The sequence below is a fragment of the Oncorhynchus nerka genome, linkage group LG20, assembly GCF_034236695.1.
Source record: "Oncorhynchus nerka isolate Pitt River linkage group LG20, Oner_Uvic_2.0, whole genome shotgun sequence".
Lineage (NCBI taxonomy): Eukaryota > Metazoa > Chordata > Actinopteri > Salmoniformes > Salmonidae > Oncorhynchus > Oncorhynchus nerka.
In genome coordinates this window covers 61,814,095-61,829,271 of record NC_088415.1, presented here as the reverse complement: position 1 = coordinate 61,829,271, position 15,177 = coordinate 61,814,095, and the positions used below count along the sequence as shown (strand labels likewise).

At 40.7% G+C, this 15,177-nt stretch overlaps 1 protein-coding gene across 2 annotated transcripts in view; it reads right to left on the bottom strand.

The window, feature by feature from the left end:
- The window catches only part of LOC115101755 (transcriptional adapter 1-like), a 28,736-nt gene extending 19,569 nt beyond the window's left edge, over positions 1–9,167 (bottom strand). The window contains exons 1-6 of one of the 2 annotated variants that reach the window (XM_029621218.2): positions 9,083–9,167; positions 6,099–6,190; positions 1,386–1,451; positions 1,197–1,294; positions 864–1,076; positions 535–737 (exon numbers count right to left, since the gene is read on the bottom strand). In XM_029621218.2, the coding sequence (XP_029477078.1) occupies positions 535–737; positions 864–1,076; positions 1,197–1,294; positions 1,386–1,451; positions 6,099–6,190; positions 9,083–9,156 (746 nt within the window). In that variant the 5' untranslated portion in view covers positions 9,157–9,167. The remainder of the gene's footprint in view (positions 1–534; positions 738–863; positions 1,077–1,196; positions 1,295–1,385; positions 1,452–6,098; positions 6,191–9,082) is intronic. The other variant, XM_029621219.2, reaches the window with a different exon arrangement.
- Positions 9,168–15,177: the final 6,010 nt, after the last annotated feature.

The following is a 15,177-nucleotide window of genomic DNA, read 5'->3' as shown; positions in this document are numbered from 1 at the left end:
TTACCTCCACTAACCGGTGCCCCTGCACATTGACTCTGCACCGGTACCCCATGTATATCGCCTCGATATTATTATTTTACTGCTGCTATTTAATTATTGGTTACTTTTTATTTTCAATGTTTTACCTAAAACGTTTTTTTCTTAAAAACTTCTTAAAGCATTGTTGGTTAAGCAGGGCGGCAGGTAGCCTAGTGGTTAGAGCGTTGGGCCAGTAACCAAAAGGTTGCTGTATCAAATCCCCGAACTGAAAAGTTAAAAATCTGTCGTTCTGCCCATGAAGGCAGTTAACCCACTGTTCCCCGGTAGGCCATTATTGTAAATAACGATTTGTTCTTAATTAACTGACTTGCCTAGATAAATAAAGGTGAAATAAAAATGTAAGGGCTTGTAAGTAAGCATTTTACTGTAAGGTCTACCTACACTGTTTGTATTTGGCGCATGTGATAAATAACACTTGATTTGATACTTTGTTGAACATTTTTCTAGTTGATTTAAGGCAGCTGAACGCTGCAGAAAGACAATTAACCTCATTACCAATCTGTGACAATGTGGTAGGCTGCCAGGCTGTTCTTCAAGTAGGGCTGGGGGGTGACATCACTGCCGAAGGCGTAGGAGAAGTGTCCATCACGCAGTCGGTAGGCCTTCCTCCTGGACACCACAGCAGTCAGCATGTCCTTCAGGTGAGTGAAGTGTGTGTATGGGGAGGGGGGGGGTCCTGAGTGAACTGATACAACTTGCTGTTGGAAGGGGTACAAAGCCTGTCTCAAAGCATAAAGTAACCTGTGCTACATGAGAAACATGAAGTCTTACAACCCTTCTCATATCTTGTACTAGTATCCCATAAAAACACACTCGACACATACCTCCACTGCGTGGACCATGGTGCTGACGGCGTCCTCCGTGACGTTGTCCAGGCCCAGCTCAAAAGCGGTGACCATCATGCGGGCCTCCAGCTGGCCCCGGGTGGGCAGCAACAGGGTGTGGGCACTAAGTCTCAGCTCCTCTTCCTCACTCCCAACCTCCCGCGGGCTGAAGGCCTGGGCCGCACTCAGAGGGTTCTGGGGCTGGAAGCGATGCTGGACACGCAACGGGTCACACGCACGGAATTATACTTCACCAACAGGAGAGGTCTGAAGTTTATAAACCATGTATTACTGCCACCTCCCATTATGCATTATTGAAGGACAACAACTCACATCAAATTTCTGTCTGAAGGAGAACTTCTTTTTTCCTTTGGCAGGCTTGCCAGGCTTGGAGGCTGAGCTACCTGCCCACTGCAAAGATCCAGCACCCTCTGGAAAAGGGAATGGGTTGCAGTCAGGTTTGTGGTCAACATACAGATGTGTGGTATCCATCGATAGTAATATACTCGATGGAAACCCTACCTGGTTTGGCGACGATTATCTGACAACGTGTGAGAATGGCCAGGAGAAAGTCATTGTGGACATGAACTGAGAGAGAGAAAGAAAAATAAGTAGAGTTTGATTGAAATTATTATTTTTTTGCACTGAGCAGACTAGCTCTGGTCCATACGCTTGTGTCAGCTCGTAGTGCAAATAGGACGCATGTGCATGGCTAGCGGCTGTAAACAAAGTGCTCTCATTTCATATTTTGGAGAACGGACAACTGAAGAATTCAGTGAAAAGTTAAATCAGAACTCTAGTAACATCTTAACTTTGGTGAGTAATGAAAGTATATTGAAGCCAGTCACTAAAAAAATTGTTGATGGGGCATGAATGGAAAGATGCAAGTCGCTGACATGGACCAGAGCTTGGTTTAAAACCCTTGATTGCTGATGCTATGTATTGGTCAGTGAGAGGTTTTGAAGCCCCAGGTCACCCATATTACCACTCCCCAGAAGAAGCAGTTCTCCATATGTATTTCGATTAAAATGGACAAAATTACATGTCATTATAGGTTTTGGGGGCAGTAATATTAGAACTTTCCAAAAAGTATACTTAAAGTTTTTATATATTTTTTCAATTTTATTTTTACCTCACATAATATAAAAGTATGCATTAAGGTGCGTCTGTAATATAATAAGGCAAAAATACATTTAGACATTAATAAATGCATTTTTAAAGCTTCCAAAATATTTTTTTACAACAGTGGGGGAATACCTAGATGAAGGCGGGGGGCTTCAAAACAGGCCTTTCCCAAAATGCACCTTGGCCTTTCCAACCCTGACCCAATATATACAGTTTAAGATGGAAGTTTACTTACACTTAGGTTGGAGTCATTAACTTCTTGGTGACTGGGGGGCAGTATTGAGTAGCTTGGATGAAGAAGGTGCCCAGAGTAAACTGCTTGCTTCTCAGCCATAAAAGCTAGAATATGCATATAATTAGTATAATTGGATTTTTTTTAAACACTCTGAAGTTTCTAAAACTGTTTAAATGATGTCTGAGTATAACAGAACTCATATGGCAGGCGAAAACCTGAGAAAAAAATCCAACCAGGAAGTGGGAAATCTGAGGTTTGTAGTTTTTCAACTCATTGCCATTCCAATATACAGTGTCTGTGTGGTCATTTTTGCACTTCCTAAGGCTTCCACTAGATGTCAACAGTCTTTAGAACCTCGTTTCAGGCTTCTACTGTGAAGGGGGGCTGAATGAGAGGGGATTGAGCCAGGTGTCTGGCAGAGTGCCATGGGCTCGTGACTCAAGTTCATGTGAGAGTTACCTCGCGTTCCATTGCTTTTCTACAGACAAAGGAATTTTCCGGTTGGAACATTATTGAAGATTTATGATAAAAACATCCTAAAGATTGATTCTATACTTCGTTTGACATGTTTCTACAGACTATAACGGAACTTTTTGGACTTTTCGTCCGACCTTTCCGCTGGACTTGCACGCGCGTTGCGAGTTTGGATTTGTTTACCAAGCACGCTAACAAAAGGAGGTGTTTGGACATAAATGATATACTTTATCGAACAAATCAAACATTTATTGTGTAACTGGGATTCCTGGGAGTGCATTCTGATGAAGATCAAAGGTAAGTGAATATTTATAATGCTATTTCTGACTAATGTTGACTCCACAACATGGAGGATATCTTTATGGCTTGTTTGGGCTCTGAGAGCTGTACTCAGATTATTGCAAGATATGCTTTTCCGCGTTTTTTTCTGAAATCTGTCGCAGCCGTTACATTAAGGAGAGGAACAGTAGCATCCCACCCTGCCAACAGCCAGTGAAAGTGCAGGGCGCCATATTCAAAACAACAATCTCATAATTAAAATTCCTCAAGCATACAAGTATTTTACGCCATTTTAAAGATACAATTCTCGTTAATCCAGCCACAGTGTCTGATTTCAAAAAGGCTTTACAGCGAAAGCAATTATGTTAGGTCACCACCAAGTTACAGAAAAACAGCAATTTTTCCAGCCAAAGAGAGAAGTCACAAAAAGCAGAATATAGATAAAATTAATCACTAAAATTTGATGATCTTCATCAGATGACACTCATAGGACTTCATGTTACACAATACATGTATGTTTTGTTCGGTAAAGTTCATATTTATATCCAAAAATCTGAGTTTACATTGGCACGTTATGTTCAGTAGTTCCAAAACATCCGGTGATTTTGCAGAGAGCCACATCAATTTACAGAAATTCTCATAATAGACATTGATAAAAGATACAAGTGTTATACATGGAATTTTAGATCCACTTCTCCTTAATGCAACCGCTGTGTCAGATTTCAATTTTTTGGGGGAAAAAGCACACCATGCAATAATCTGAGTATGGCGCTCAGACGACAAATCAAGCCCAACAGATATACGCCATGTTGGAGTCAACAGAAGTCAGAAATAGCATTATAAATATTCACTTACCTTTGATGATCTTCATCAGAATGCACTGCCAGGAATCCCAGTTGCACAATAAATGTTTGTTTTGTTCCATCATTTATGTCCAAATACCTCCTTTTTGTTAGCGCGTTCAGTACACAATCCAAACTCACGACGCGCGGTCACTAGCAGCAGACAAAAAGTCAAAAAGTTCCGTTACATCGTTTGGCATGTTTCTACGGACTGTATGAAATCAATCTTTAGGATGTTTTTAACATAAATGTTCAATAATGTTCCAACCGGAGAATTCCTTTGTCTGTAGAAAAGCAATGGAACAGAGCTCGCTCTCACGTGAACGCGCGAGACTGAGCTCGTGGCTGCTGGCAGACCTCTGACTCATTCCCCTCTCATTCGCCCCCACATCACAGTAGAAGCATCAAACAAGGTTCTAAAGACTGTTGACATCTAGTGGAAGCCTTAGGAAGTGCAATATGACCCCATAGACACTGTATTCGATAGGGCAAGCGTTGAAAACCTACAAACCTCAGATTTCCCACTTCCTGGTTGGATTTTTTCTCAGGTTTTTGCCTGCCATATGAGTTCTGTTATACTCACAGACATCATTCAAACAGTTTTAGAAACTTCATACCGTTTTTTATCCAAATCTACTAATTATATGCAGATTCTAGCTTTTATGGCTGAGTAGCACGCAGTTTAATTTGGGCACGCTTTTCATCCAAAATTCCCAATGCTGCCCCCTACCCTAGAGAAGTTAAACAATTTAAAAGCAAATTTGTGGAGAGTTTGAAAAACAAGTTTTAATGACTCCAACCTAAGTGTATGTAAACGTCTGACTTCCAACTGTATATATAGACCCGTTCCAAACAGACCCGAGGACAACCTGTATAGACCTAGTCAGATCCAGACTTGGTCCTATCCGAGTGAGGGAGCCGAGCTACTTTATTAACCGGAGGTGATAAAATGCGAGAAGAGACAGTCTAGCAGGTGGGGCAGGGCAGTACTGTGAGTAACACAGGGAGGAAGGAACCAACAAGCTACACACTCCAGAAAAGCATCGCTCTGTGTGTGTGTGTGTGTAGCCCCTTCCAGAAAAGTCTTAATTACACATACCAGAGACAATCATATCAAATCTGACCCAGACCCGAGACACTATTTATAATTCTGGATCCAGACCCGCTCAGGTCCCAGTTCGGGTCTCAGGCAATGTTACCTCTAACCTGCAGGCTCACAGCTCCCCGGGAATGCCCCTCAGAAGAAATATCAGCCCGCATAGAGAAGCACGACATTGAACTTCACTCAAATGTTCACTAACACTATGAACATTTCCCTTTACTATGGGAATTCGATCGAATCAATGCAATGTTAGCCACTTTCAATGCAACATACCGAAACAAAACAAAGTATGCAAGAGATTTTGTTTTAGGCAGAACGCATCAGATTAGGGTTATATTGCATTGATAGGCCTGAGACCAGAGTTAGGCATAACCAATCAGAGCTGCAGTAGACTTATATGCAATTAAACTATTACCATATATGGATCTGTGCCATTCCCTTTTAACTGGACTGTGTTTACAGCATGAGACCAAAGCGAGAGCTGCATGTAGCCACATGCGCACATTTGTTCATATCCTTTGCTAGTTAGTGACTTATTAGCCCAGTTATAGATCATTTGTAGTCAGCAATGGGGGAGTGATTGATTCCTACAAAAGCACAAAACATGTGCATTTGTAGCCTTTTTTTGAAAGCGAAGTGTTGTATTTTGCAACAGGCTTGAATAAGCCAAGTAGCCAACAGGCAGAGGGTAGCATAATTTGTCTTTCCTGTAATAATGGTATGGGAATAATGATGCATTTTATCTTAAAGTGGTTTGTTGCAACAAACACAATAACATTTCCATCCTTATCTGAAGAACAAGTGGATACACAAGTTAATGTCAAGCCCTGCATGTTTTTTCTAAAGTCTCATGGAATGTAATGCCTACATTGAACACCACCCATCGGCTGCTACCGTAGGCTGAATGACAGAACAGCTATTTCCATGTTAAAATGTTAGGCCTACATTATGATCAAATAGCCACAGTAGCCTACTTGACCACTTAAAACTGTAACTTAAAGCGGTTACAGCCTCATCGTTCACAGTAAACACTCGCTGGAAGTCACACAGCATTTTCTAAATGTTCAAGTTTGCGCTAAGCAGATCTGAAATGTTCTCAGTGCATACATTTCTGTATGAAGACCTCTAGTCCAACCCACAGAAACAGTCAGAGAATGTTGAATAATTTCTCCACTAACCGTTGTCTTGTGCCAAAAGGCGACGAGCCTCGATGTCAAACTCTTCCTTGCTTATCTTGTGTTTGAACCACAGTTTCAAGTTCGCCCAGTAACTATAAGAGATGCAATTGAGGAAATGAACATTCATGACAACGTTAGCTAAACATTCAGTAAAGTTAACGTAAAAGCGTGCGCATACTAGGTTCGATTTGCTCCTGGCAGAACTTGGCTTGGCGAAGTGAACGTCTGTGCCTCGCATACCCTCTTAAAAGACCTTCACTTGAGAAATTGCAATATTACGGTTTGTCCCTCAAGACAACGTAGCAACATAGCCAGTATACAGTTCCTCAAAATAGTCAGAATGAATATAAGATTAATTCATAAATTGTCATTCATTTTGACGTTTTTGCAGGAGAGGCCTTAGTCGAGCCATATTACATCTAACAGATGTTCGTTGCAGCATTTCTGAAGTAATAAACTAGTCATCTCTCGTTGAATAACAACACGTAGTTCCCACTCCTACAAGGGGGAGTAGACCGAACTTCGACTTGGGAGAGTATTCGAACACGCCTGGTGTTCAAATTGATTACGTTTGTTGCGGAACAAGAGTGGAGATGAACAGACTCAGTTCAGTCAGTCCAGTTTTGTCAGTCGTCCTGATGAGTCGTTCCCAGCTAGCTAGTTTATGCTTGTGGCTAGAAACTTGTCTGCTGAAGGTTGGTCTTGGGACTGTTCAGAATTATTCCATTTTAATCTGATTCATTTTTCTTTTTTCTACCTTTTACACTTGAACCTTTATACGTCATACCTGTATACAGGTTGAACATTGCCGATTTTGACACTCAAACTCCTAAATTGGAACGCAGTGGCTGTACAGTAACATGCTATACCTGACTTCAGAGCTCAGGGTCTCCGCTTCACAGTTCTGTATTGGTTTTGACCGACAGACTTTCTGAACTTGAGCACTGAGTGCCACAAGAAGTTGACCCCATCCCTCCTGCTAATTGGGACTTTTGCAAATGTTTTGTTTTCTGAGCTAGGGAAATGGTGTAAATAACGAGGACACCAGTGAGGCCAAATGTGCACTGAACATCTCCATATCACAAAACTCATGTAATATATATACTGTGTCAACGTTTATGATCACCAAAAGTACGATCTGCTTCTCTGAATTGCCTTGTGAAAGATTAACAATGTAAAATGGTATTTATATAATCATGTTGCAAATTATACCCACCTGACCCAGATTGCGATTTTATAATGGATTGCGTAAACAGTAGAACAAAAACGCCACAAAACGAACTGTTCCGGATGGATGCGGACGCCTTTAGTCGCACAATTTTACATCTACCTAAGATGTTTGGTGCAGTATTTCTCAAGTGGAAAAATGTACATGAAAACTAGTCATCTGTCGTCGAATGACAAACACCTAATTGAAAAATCCCTACTGATGACCAATCACTGACGAAGTTCGTCACGTCACTGACGAACTTCGACTGACGAACTTCGACTTGCCTCAAGAAAAAGTGTGCGCGCTCGGAACAGCCTAAAAAACCCTGCCGAACGCCCAACGTTTTTTTTGTTTGTTTATATGCGCGAATCATGTACTCCCGAGTCAATTTTCACGTGATAAAAGGGAATTCCCATCGACCACAAATTGCTGTTTGGAGCACCCGGCCGTCGTTTGATATTACTACTTTTTCCATAACGACAATACAAGTTTGACGTTGGGCGAAAAAAATTATGTTCATAATGTACCTATGACAATTGTCTACAGACATGTCGATAACCAGACTTTAGACTTGCTTTCAATGAGAATAACAGTCATTACACATATACTTTTTAAAAGTAGTTTTGAACGGTAAATTGGCTAAAACAAGCAGACAAGAAAATTGCATTTGTAAAAAGAGCCAATGGGGTAACCTAGGTAACCACAGGTTGTTTTACCCACAGGCGGGCGATGTCGCGATGTTATACCTATGGGTGTGTTGGTAAATTCACTCTGGAGTGCCAAACTGCGTTCTGGACGTTCGTAAATTGAGAGCATTGTCAGATTGCCCGTTAGTAAATTCAGAGGTCTACTCTCGGAGCATTCAGAGGGCACCCTGGACGCTCTGGCCGAGGAGTAGAGTTGATCCGAGCAGTCAAGCCGTTTTGAGCTCCCGAATGGCACAGTGGTCTGAGGCACTGCATCTCAGTCCCTGGTTTGAATTCAGGCTGTATCACATCCGGCAGTGATTGAGATAGGGCAGCGCACAATTAGCCCAGCATCATTCGGGGTTGGCCATCTATTGGTAAACAGCCCACCCATTTTCACCTACCTCATCCCCAGTTTTTATTTATTTACTTTTCTGCTCTTTTGCACACCAATATCTCTACCTGTACATGATCATCTGATCATTTATCACTCCAGTGTTAATCTGCAATATTGTAATTATTCGCCTACCTCATGCCTTTTGCACACATTGTATATAGACTCCCCTTTTTTTCTACTGTGTTATTGACCTGTTAATTGTTTACTCCATGTGTAACTCTGTGTTGTCTGTTCACACTGCTATGCTTTATCTTGGCCAGGTCGCAGTTGCAAATGAGAACTTGTTCTCAACTAGCCTACCTGGTTAAATAAAGGTGAAATAAAAAAAATAAAATGTAAATAAGAATTTGAAACCTGGCAACAATTTTAATATTTATTTTTGCCGAAATGTACAGACACCGGTCATATTAAACGGGTGTTGCGCGTTCGGAAATGCATCAGTTACTCTGCACTCTAGCACTCAGGCAAGAAGCTCAAAAATCGAGCAGATAGCCAGAGCGAATTTACGAACGCACCCATAATACCGACTGGGAAACAAGCTACAGGCTTTAGCTAGCTAGATAATACATAGCCGTTAGCAGAGCTAGTTTTAGCTATCCATTTGTGGCCGATTAAAACAACTTTCGAAATAGGAAAGTTAAAAAGAAAAGTGTAAGGACAACATCAAATCAACCAATGGTTGCTTACTTACTGTTTAACATTATCACCAATTGCTTCAGTTAAATGTTTCTTGGCAATTTCAAGCCCAGTAGCATGGGCTGCCATAACGACGCCTATACAAGTGTTGGACGTAATCATTCCGCGCCTGGGCTGCATCTTCTTTTTTCTGTTATCGGAATTGTGTGCATCAGCAAAAGGTGTAATAGCGCCACCTATGAACATGGAATATAGGAAAAACACACACACACACACACACTTCTGCAATTACCATTTCCTGCCAGCAGAGAGCACACATGCCTCAAGAGACAGTGCTGTGTATTATTAACAGTGCATTCGGAAAGTATTCAGACCCCTTGACCTTTTCCACATTTTGTTACCTTACCTTAGTTTTTTCCCCTCATCAATCGACACACAATACCCTACAAAGCAAAAACAGGTTTTTAGACATTTTAGCAAATGTGTTAGTAATCAAAGTTTTTAAAATGAAATGTATTAAGAAACACCTTTGGCAGCGATCACAGCATCAACTCTTCATGGGTATGACGCTACAAGCTTGGCACACCTGTATTTGGGAAGGTTCTCCCATTCTTCTCTGCAGATCCTCTCAAGCTCGGTCAGGTTGGATGGGGAGCGTCGCTGCACAGCTATTTTAAATTTTAAATTTAACCTTTATTTAACTAGGCAAGTTATTTACAATAACGGCCTAGGAACAGTGGGTTAACTGCCTTGTTCAGGCAATACTTATATAAATGTGATTTTTCAGTCAATTTTTTTGATAAATGAGCAAACATTTCTACTGTGCCTTGCGAAACTATTCACCCCACTTGACATTTTTCCTATTTTGTGGCCTTACAACCTGGGATTCAAATATACTTTTGGGGGATTTATATAATTTGATTTACACAACATGCCTACCACTTTGAAGATGCAAAATATGTTTTATTGTGAAACAAACAAGAAATAATACAAAATAAAAACAGAAAACTGAGCGTGCATAACTATTCCCTGCCACCTTTTGCAGCAATAACAGCTGCAAGTCTCTTAGGATATGTCGCTATAAGCTAGGCACATCTAGCCACTTGGGATGTTTTCCCATTCATCAAGGCAAAACTGCTCCAGCTCCTTCAGGTTGGATGGGTTCTTGATGGTGTACAGCAATCTTTAAGTCATACCACAGATTCTCAATTGGATTGAGGTCTGGGCTTTGACTAGGCCATTCCAAGACATTTCAATGTTCCCCTTAAACCACCCAAGTGTTGCTTTAACAGTATGCATCGGGTAATTGTCCTGCTGGAAGGTGAACCTCCGTCCCAGTCTCAAATTTCTGGAAGACTGAAACAGGTTTCCCTCAAGAAGTTATTTAGCATCATCCACCAATTTATTTATTTAGCACCATCCTTCAATTCTGACCAGTTTCCCAGTCCCTGCTGCCACCACCATGCTTCACTGTGGGGATGCTGTTCTCTGGATGATGAGAGATGTTGGGTTTGTGCCAGACATAGCGTTTTCCTTGATGGCCAAAAAGCTCAATTTTAGTCTCATCTGACCAGAGTACCTTCTTCCATTTGTTTGGGGAGTCTCCCACATGCCTTTTGGTGAACACCAAACGTGTTTGCTTATTTCTTCTTTCAGCAATGATTTTTTTATGGCCACTCTTCCGTAAAGCCCAACTCTGTGGAGTGTATGGCTTAAAGTGGTCCTATGGACAGATACTCCAATCTCCGCTGTGGAGTTTTGCAGCTCCTTCAGGGTTATCTTTAGTCTCTTTGTTGCCTCTGATTAATGCCCTCCTTCTCTGGTCTGTGAGTTTTGGTGGCCCTCTCTTGGCAGGTTTGTTGAAAACGCTATGTCTGGCACAAACCCAACATTTCTCATCACCCCGAGAACAGCATCCCCACAGTGAAGCATGGTGGTGGCAGCATCATGCTGTGCGGATGTTTTTCATCAGCAGGGACTGGGAAACTGGTCAGAATTGAAGGAATGATGGATGGTGCATTATTTAATAATGGATTTAATGGTGCTCCGTGGGATGTTCAAAGTTTCTGATCTTTTTTTGTAACCCAACCCTGATCTGTACTTCTCCACAACTTTGTCCCTGACCTGTTTGGTGATCTCCTTGGTCTTCATGGTGCCGCTTGCTTGGTGGTGCTCCTTGCTTAGCGATGTTGTAGACTTTGGGGCCTTTCAGAACAGGTGTTATAGAGATCATGTGACACTTAGATTGCACACAGGTTGAATCTTTATTTAATTAATTGTGTGACTTCTGAAGGTAATTGGTTTCACCAGATCTTATTTAGGGGCTTCATAGCAAAGGGGGTGAAAACATATGCACGCACCACTTTTTCGTTTTTTTTTTTGTAGAATTTTTTGAAAAAAAGTTATTTTTTTCATTTCACTTCACCAAATTTGGACTATTTTGCGTATCTCCATTACATGAAATACAAATAAAAAATCAATTTAAATTACAGGTTGTCATGCAACAAAATAGGAACAACGCCAAGGGGGGTGAATACTTTTGCAAGGCACTGTACAAGCCTGTTTTTGCTTTGTCATTGTGGGGTATTGTGTGTAGATTGATGAGGGGGAAAAAAACTATTTAATACATTTTAGAAAAAGGCTGTAAGGTAACAAAATGTGGAAAAGTCAAGGGGTATAAATACTTTCCGAATGCACTTTACATACTGTTTTACTCATGATGTATAATACTGTATTCTAGTCAAGACCATCCTTTTCAACTATTGCTGTACATATACAATTCTATCCTACGTATTTTACAGATATACTACATATTCTATCCACAGAGTGTCCATAATGTCTATACATCCCATCACATATACCGTATTTATTCAGAACAAATATATAAACGCATCAATTTCAACAATTATACTGAGTTACAGTTCATATAAGAAAATCATTCAACTGAAATAAATTCATTAGGCCCTAATCTATGGATTTCACATGACTGGGCAGGGGCGCAGCCATGGGTGGACCTGGGAGAACATAGGCCCACCCACTTGGGAGCCAGGCCCACCCACTGGGGAGCTAGGCCCAGACAATCAGAATTCGTTTTTCCCCACAAAAGGGCTTTATTACAGACAGAAATACTCCTCAGTTTTATCAGTTCTCCGGGTGCCTGGTCTCAGACAATCCCGCAGGCGAAGAAGCCGGATGAGGAGGTCCTGGGCTGGCGTGGTTACACGTGGTCTGTAGATGTGAGGCCGGTTAGACATACTGCCAAATTCTCCAAAACGACGTTGGAGGCAGCTTATGGTAGAGAAATGAACATTACATTCTCTGGCAGCAGCTTTGGTAGACATTCCGGCAGTCAGCATGCCAATTGCATTCTCCTTCAAAACTTGAGACATCTGTGGCATTGTGTTATGTGACAAAACTGCATATTTGAGAGTGGCCTTTTATTGCCCCCAGCACAAGGTGCACCTGTGTAATGATCATGATGTTTAATCAGCTTCTTGATATTCCACACCTGTCTGTGGATGCATTATTTTGGAAACTGAGAAATGCTCACTAACAGAGACGTAAACAAATGTGTGCACAACATTTGAGAGGAATAAGCTTTTTGTGTGTGTGGAACATTTCTGGGATCTTTTATTTCAGCTAATGAAACATGGAACCAACACTTTACATGTTGTGTTTATATTTTTGTTCCGTATATATATTTATACTGTGGACTCCGACAATGCTAGTCCTAATATTTCTATATTTCTTAATTCCATTCTTTTACTTTCAGATTCATGTGTATTGTTGTGTATTGTAAGATATTACTGCACTGTTGGAGCTAGGAACTCAAGCATTTTGCTACATCCGCAATAACATCTGCTAAATATGTGTATGTGAACAATACAATTTGATTTGATTTAGTCAGCTATCTAAACTTGTAGTAAGCATGGTCGAATTACTGAATGGGCTGGGGCCCATTGATCATCAGTTATCATATAAAAAACTATAAACTTTTGCCTCCACCCTATGGCAAAAATGTGTAGTACTGCAGGAAAATAGCTGTAAAACTGCTAATCTTTCTCTCCATTCATGGCAAAATTAGCAGAATTGCATGAAATGTGTTATAAAATTGCAAAATCTTCTCTCTAGCCCGTGGCAAAACGTGTAGAATTGCAGCAAACTTCATTTGAAATGGCAACGTTTTCTCTGTACAAGGGGGGCTGCTAAAATGTTTTGCTTGCAAGCCACATGATGAGTTCTGTTTTTTTGTGGGCCCCCATCCCCATCAAAGTTGCCCAGTCCTGATTTAGCTGTAAACGACTCCCAATAAACATAGCATAGCACAAATAAAACAATGAGCCAGATGTTTCACCGGATCTAATAATCTAAAGCATTCGGATGGCATTTCCACTAACCACCAGCTATGCTGATGAGAGGAAGCCCAGTGTCTGGCAGTGGGAGAAGATGGAGTGATATGGATTTTGGCAGACATTCTACACATTTTCTCATCAAACATTTGATCTCAATACAGTTTTCTGTTCCCAAAACTATAATTTGTTACAAACAGAGTGGACTAAGTTTGGTAGACTCAACCCTTTGCCAAAGAAAAAAAATGGCTTTGTTTAGGAGGAGTGCAAGGGTGAATTGAGTTATTGCCCACGCACTTCACAGAGTAGGTGTTCCCTAACGGAAATATGTAAATACATGCTAAAACACCGCAAATATGACCTCGCTAGCTCGTGCTTGGCTCTGCCCACCTCCTTGCTTGTTCTGCCCACTATGATTAATTTGCTCCCATTGGAAACGACAGACTGGTCTATCCTGGGTTATAGAAATCTTTGATGTTGGTCAAATCAAATCAAATTAAATGTTATTTGTCACATGCTCAGAATACAACAGCTGAAGATCTTACCGTGAAATGCTTACTTACAAGCCCTTAACCAACAATGCAGTTCAAGAAATAGAGTTAAGAAAATATTTACCAAATAATCTAAAGTAAAAAAATAAATAGAAAAATAATAACACAATAAAATAACAATAACGAGGCTTTATACAGGGGGTACAAGTACCGAGTGGATGTGCGGGGTACAGGTTAGTTGAGGTCATTTGTACATGTAGGTAGGGGTAAAGTGACTATGCATAGATAATAAAAAGCGAGTAGCAGCAGTGTAAAAACAAAGGGGGGAGGGTCAATGTAAGTAGTCCGGCTGGCCATTTGATTAATTGTTAATTGTCCAGCAGTCTTATAGCATGGGGGTAGAAGCTGTTAAGGATCCTATTTTGGACCTAGGCTTGGCGCTCCGGTACTGCTTGCAGTGCGTTTGCAGAGAGAACAGTCTATGACTTGGGTGACTGGAGTCTTTGACAATTTTTTGGGCCTTCCTCTGACACCGCCTAGTGTATAGGTCCTGGATGGCAGGAAGCTTGGCTCCGGTGATGTGGAAAATGTCTGGACCCAGGTACAAGTTGTCATTAGTCACAGATCTAGGATCAGTAAATCTGACTTTATTTTAGTGTGGGACAATTTCCTCATTCTCTATTGATTGGTTGTTATTGGGTTAAATATGACATTTTGTGATTGAATATATGCAATACGATACGATATATTGTCAAAAAGAATATTTGATTTTTTTCTCCCATCACTATTGTTGTGTTGTCGTCTTGCAGCACATACTCTCCCAGTGTCTGTGGCAATTTCCTCTTTCTCTATTGATTGGTTGTTATTGGTTTAAATATGACACTTTGTGATTCAATATACAGTATGCCTATCAAATATACAGTTTTTCAATCCAGTGTATAGATGTACAAGTTGCCTTGGGGAGAGACCATCTTTTCACCACAAACATTAAGAAAATCTCGAGACAACAAGACATGATAATACCCATTCTTGCACTCATCAAAGATCACTAAGGCTCTTGTTTGATGTTTCATGGAAATTAAAATCACTTCTAATGATGTACAACTTTGGCAATCAATAATTTTCTTGTGGCTGATCCATACTAGTATAGACTGGAGGAAAATAATCTATAAAAAAGCTAAATTAAATTAAAATGTACATTAGGAGCACTGGCCTACAGTGTCCAAATCCAACAAAGCAACATAATTATTAATAGGGCAAGAATAACAATTATTGGCTATAATACCTTTGTCTTTATTGAAGGCTATGAT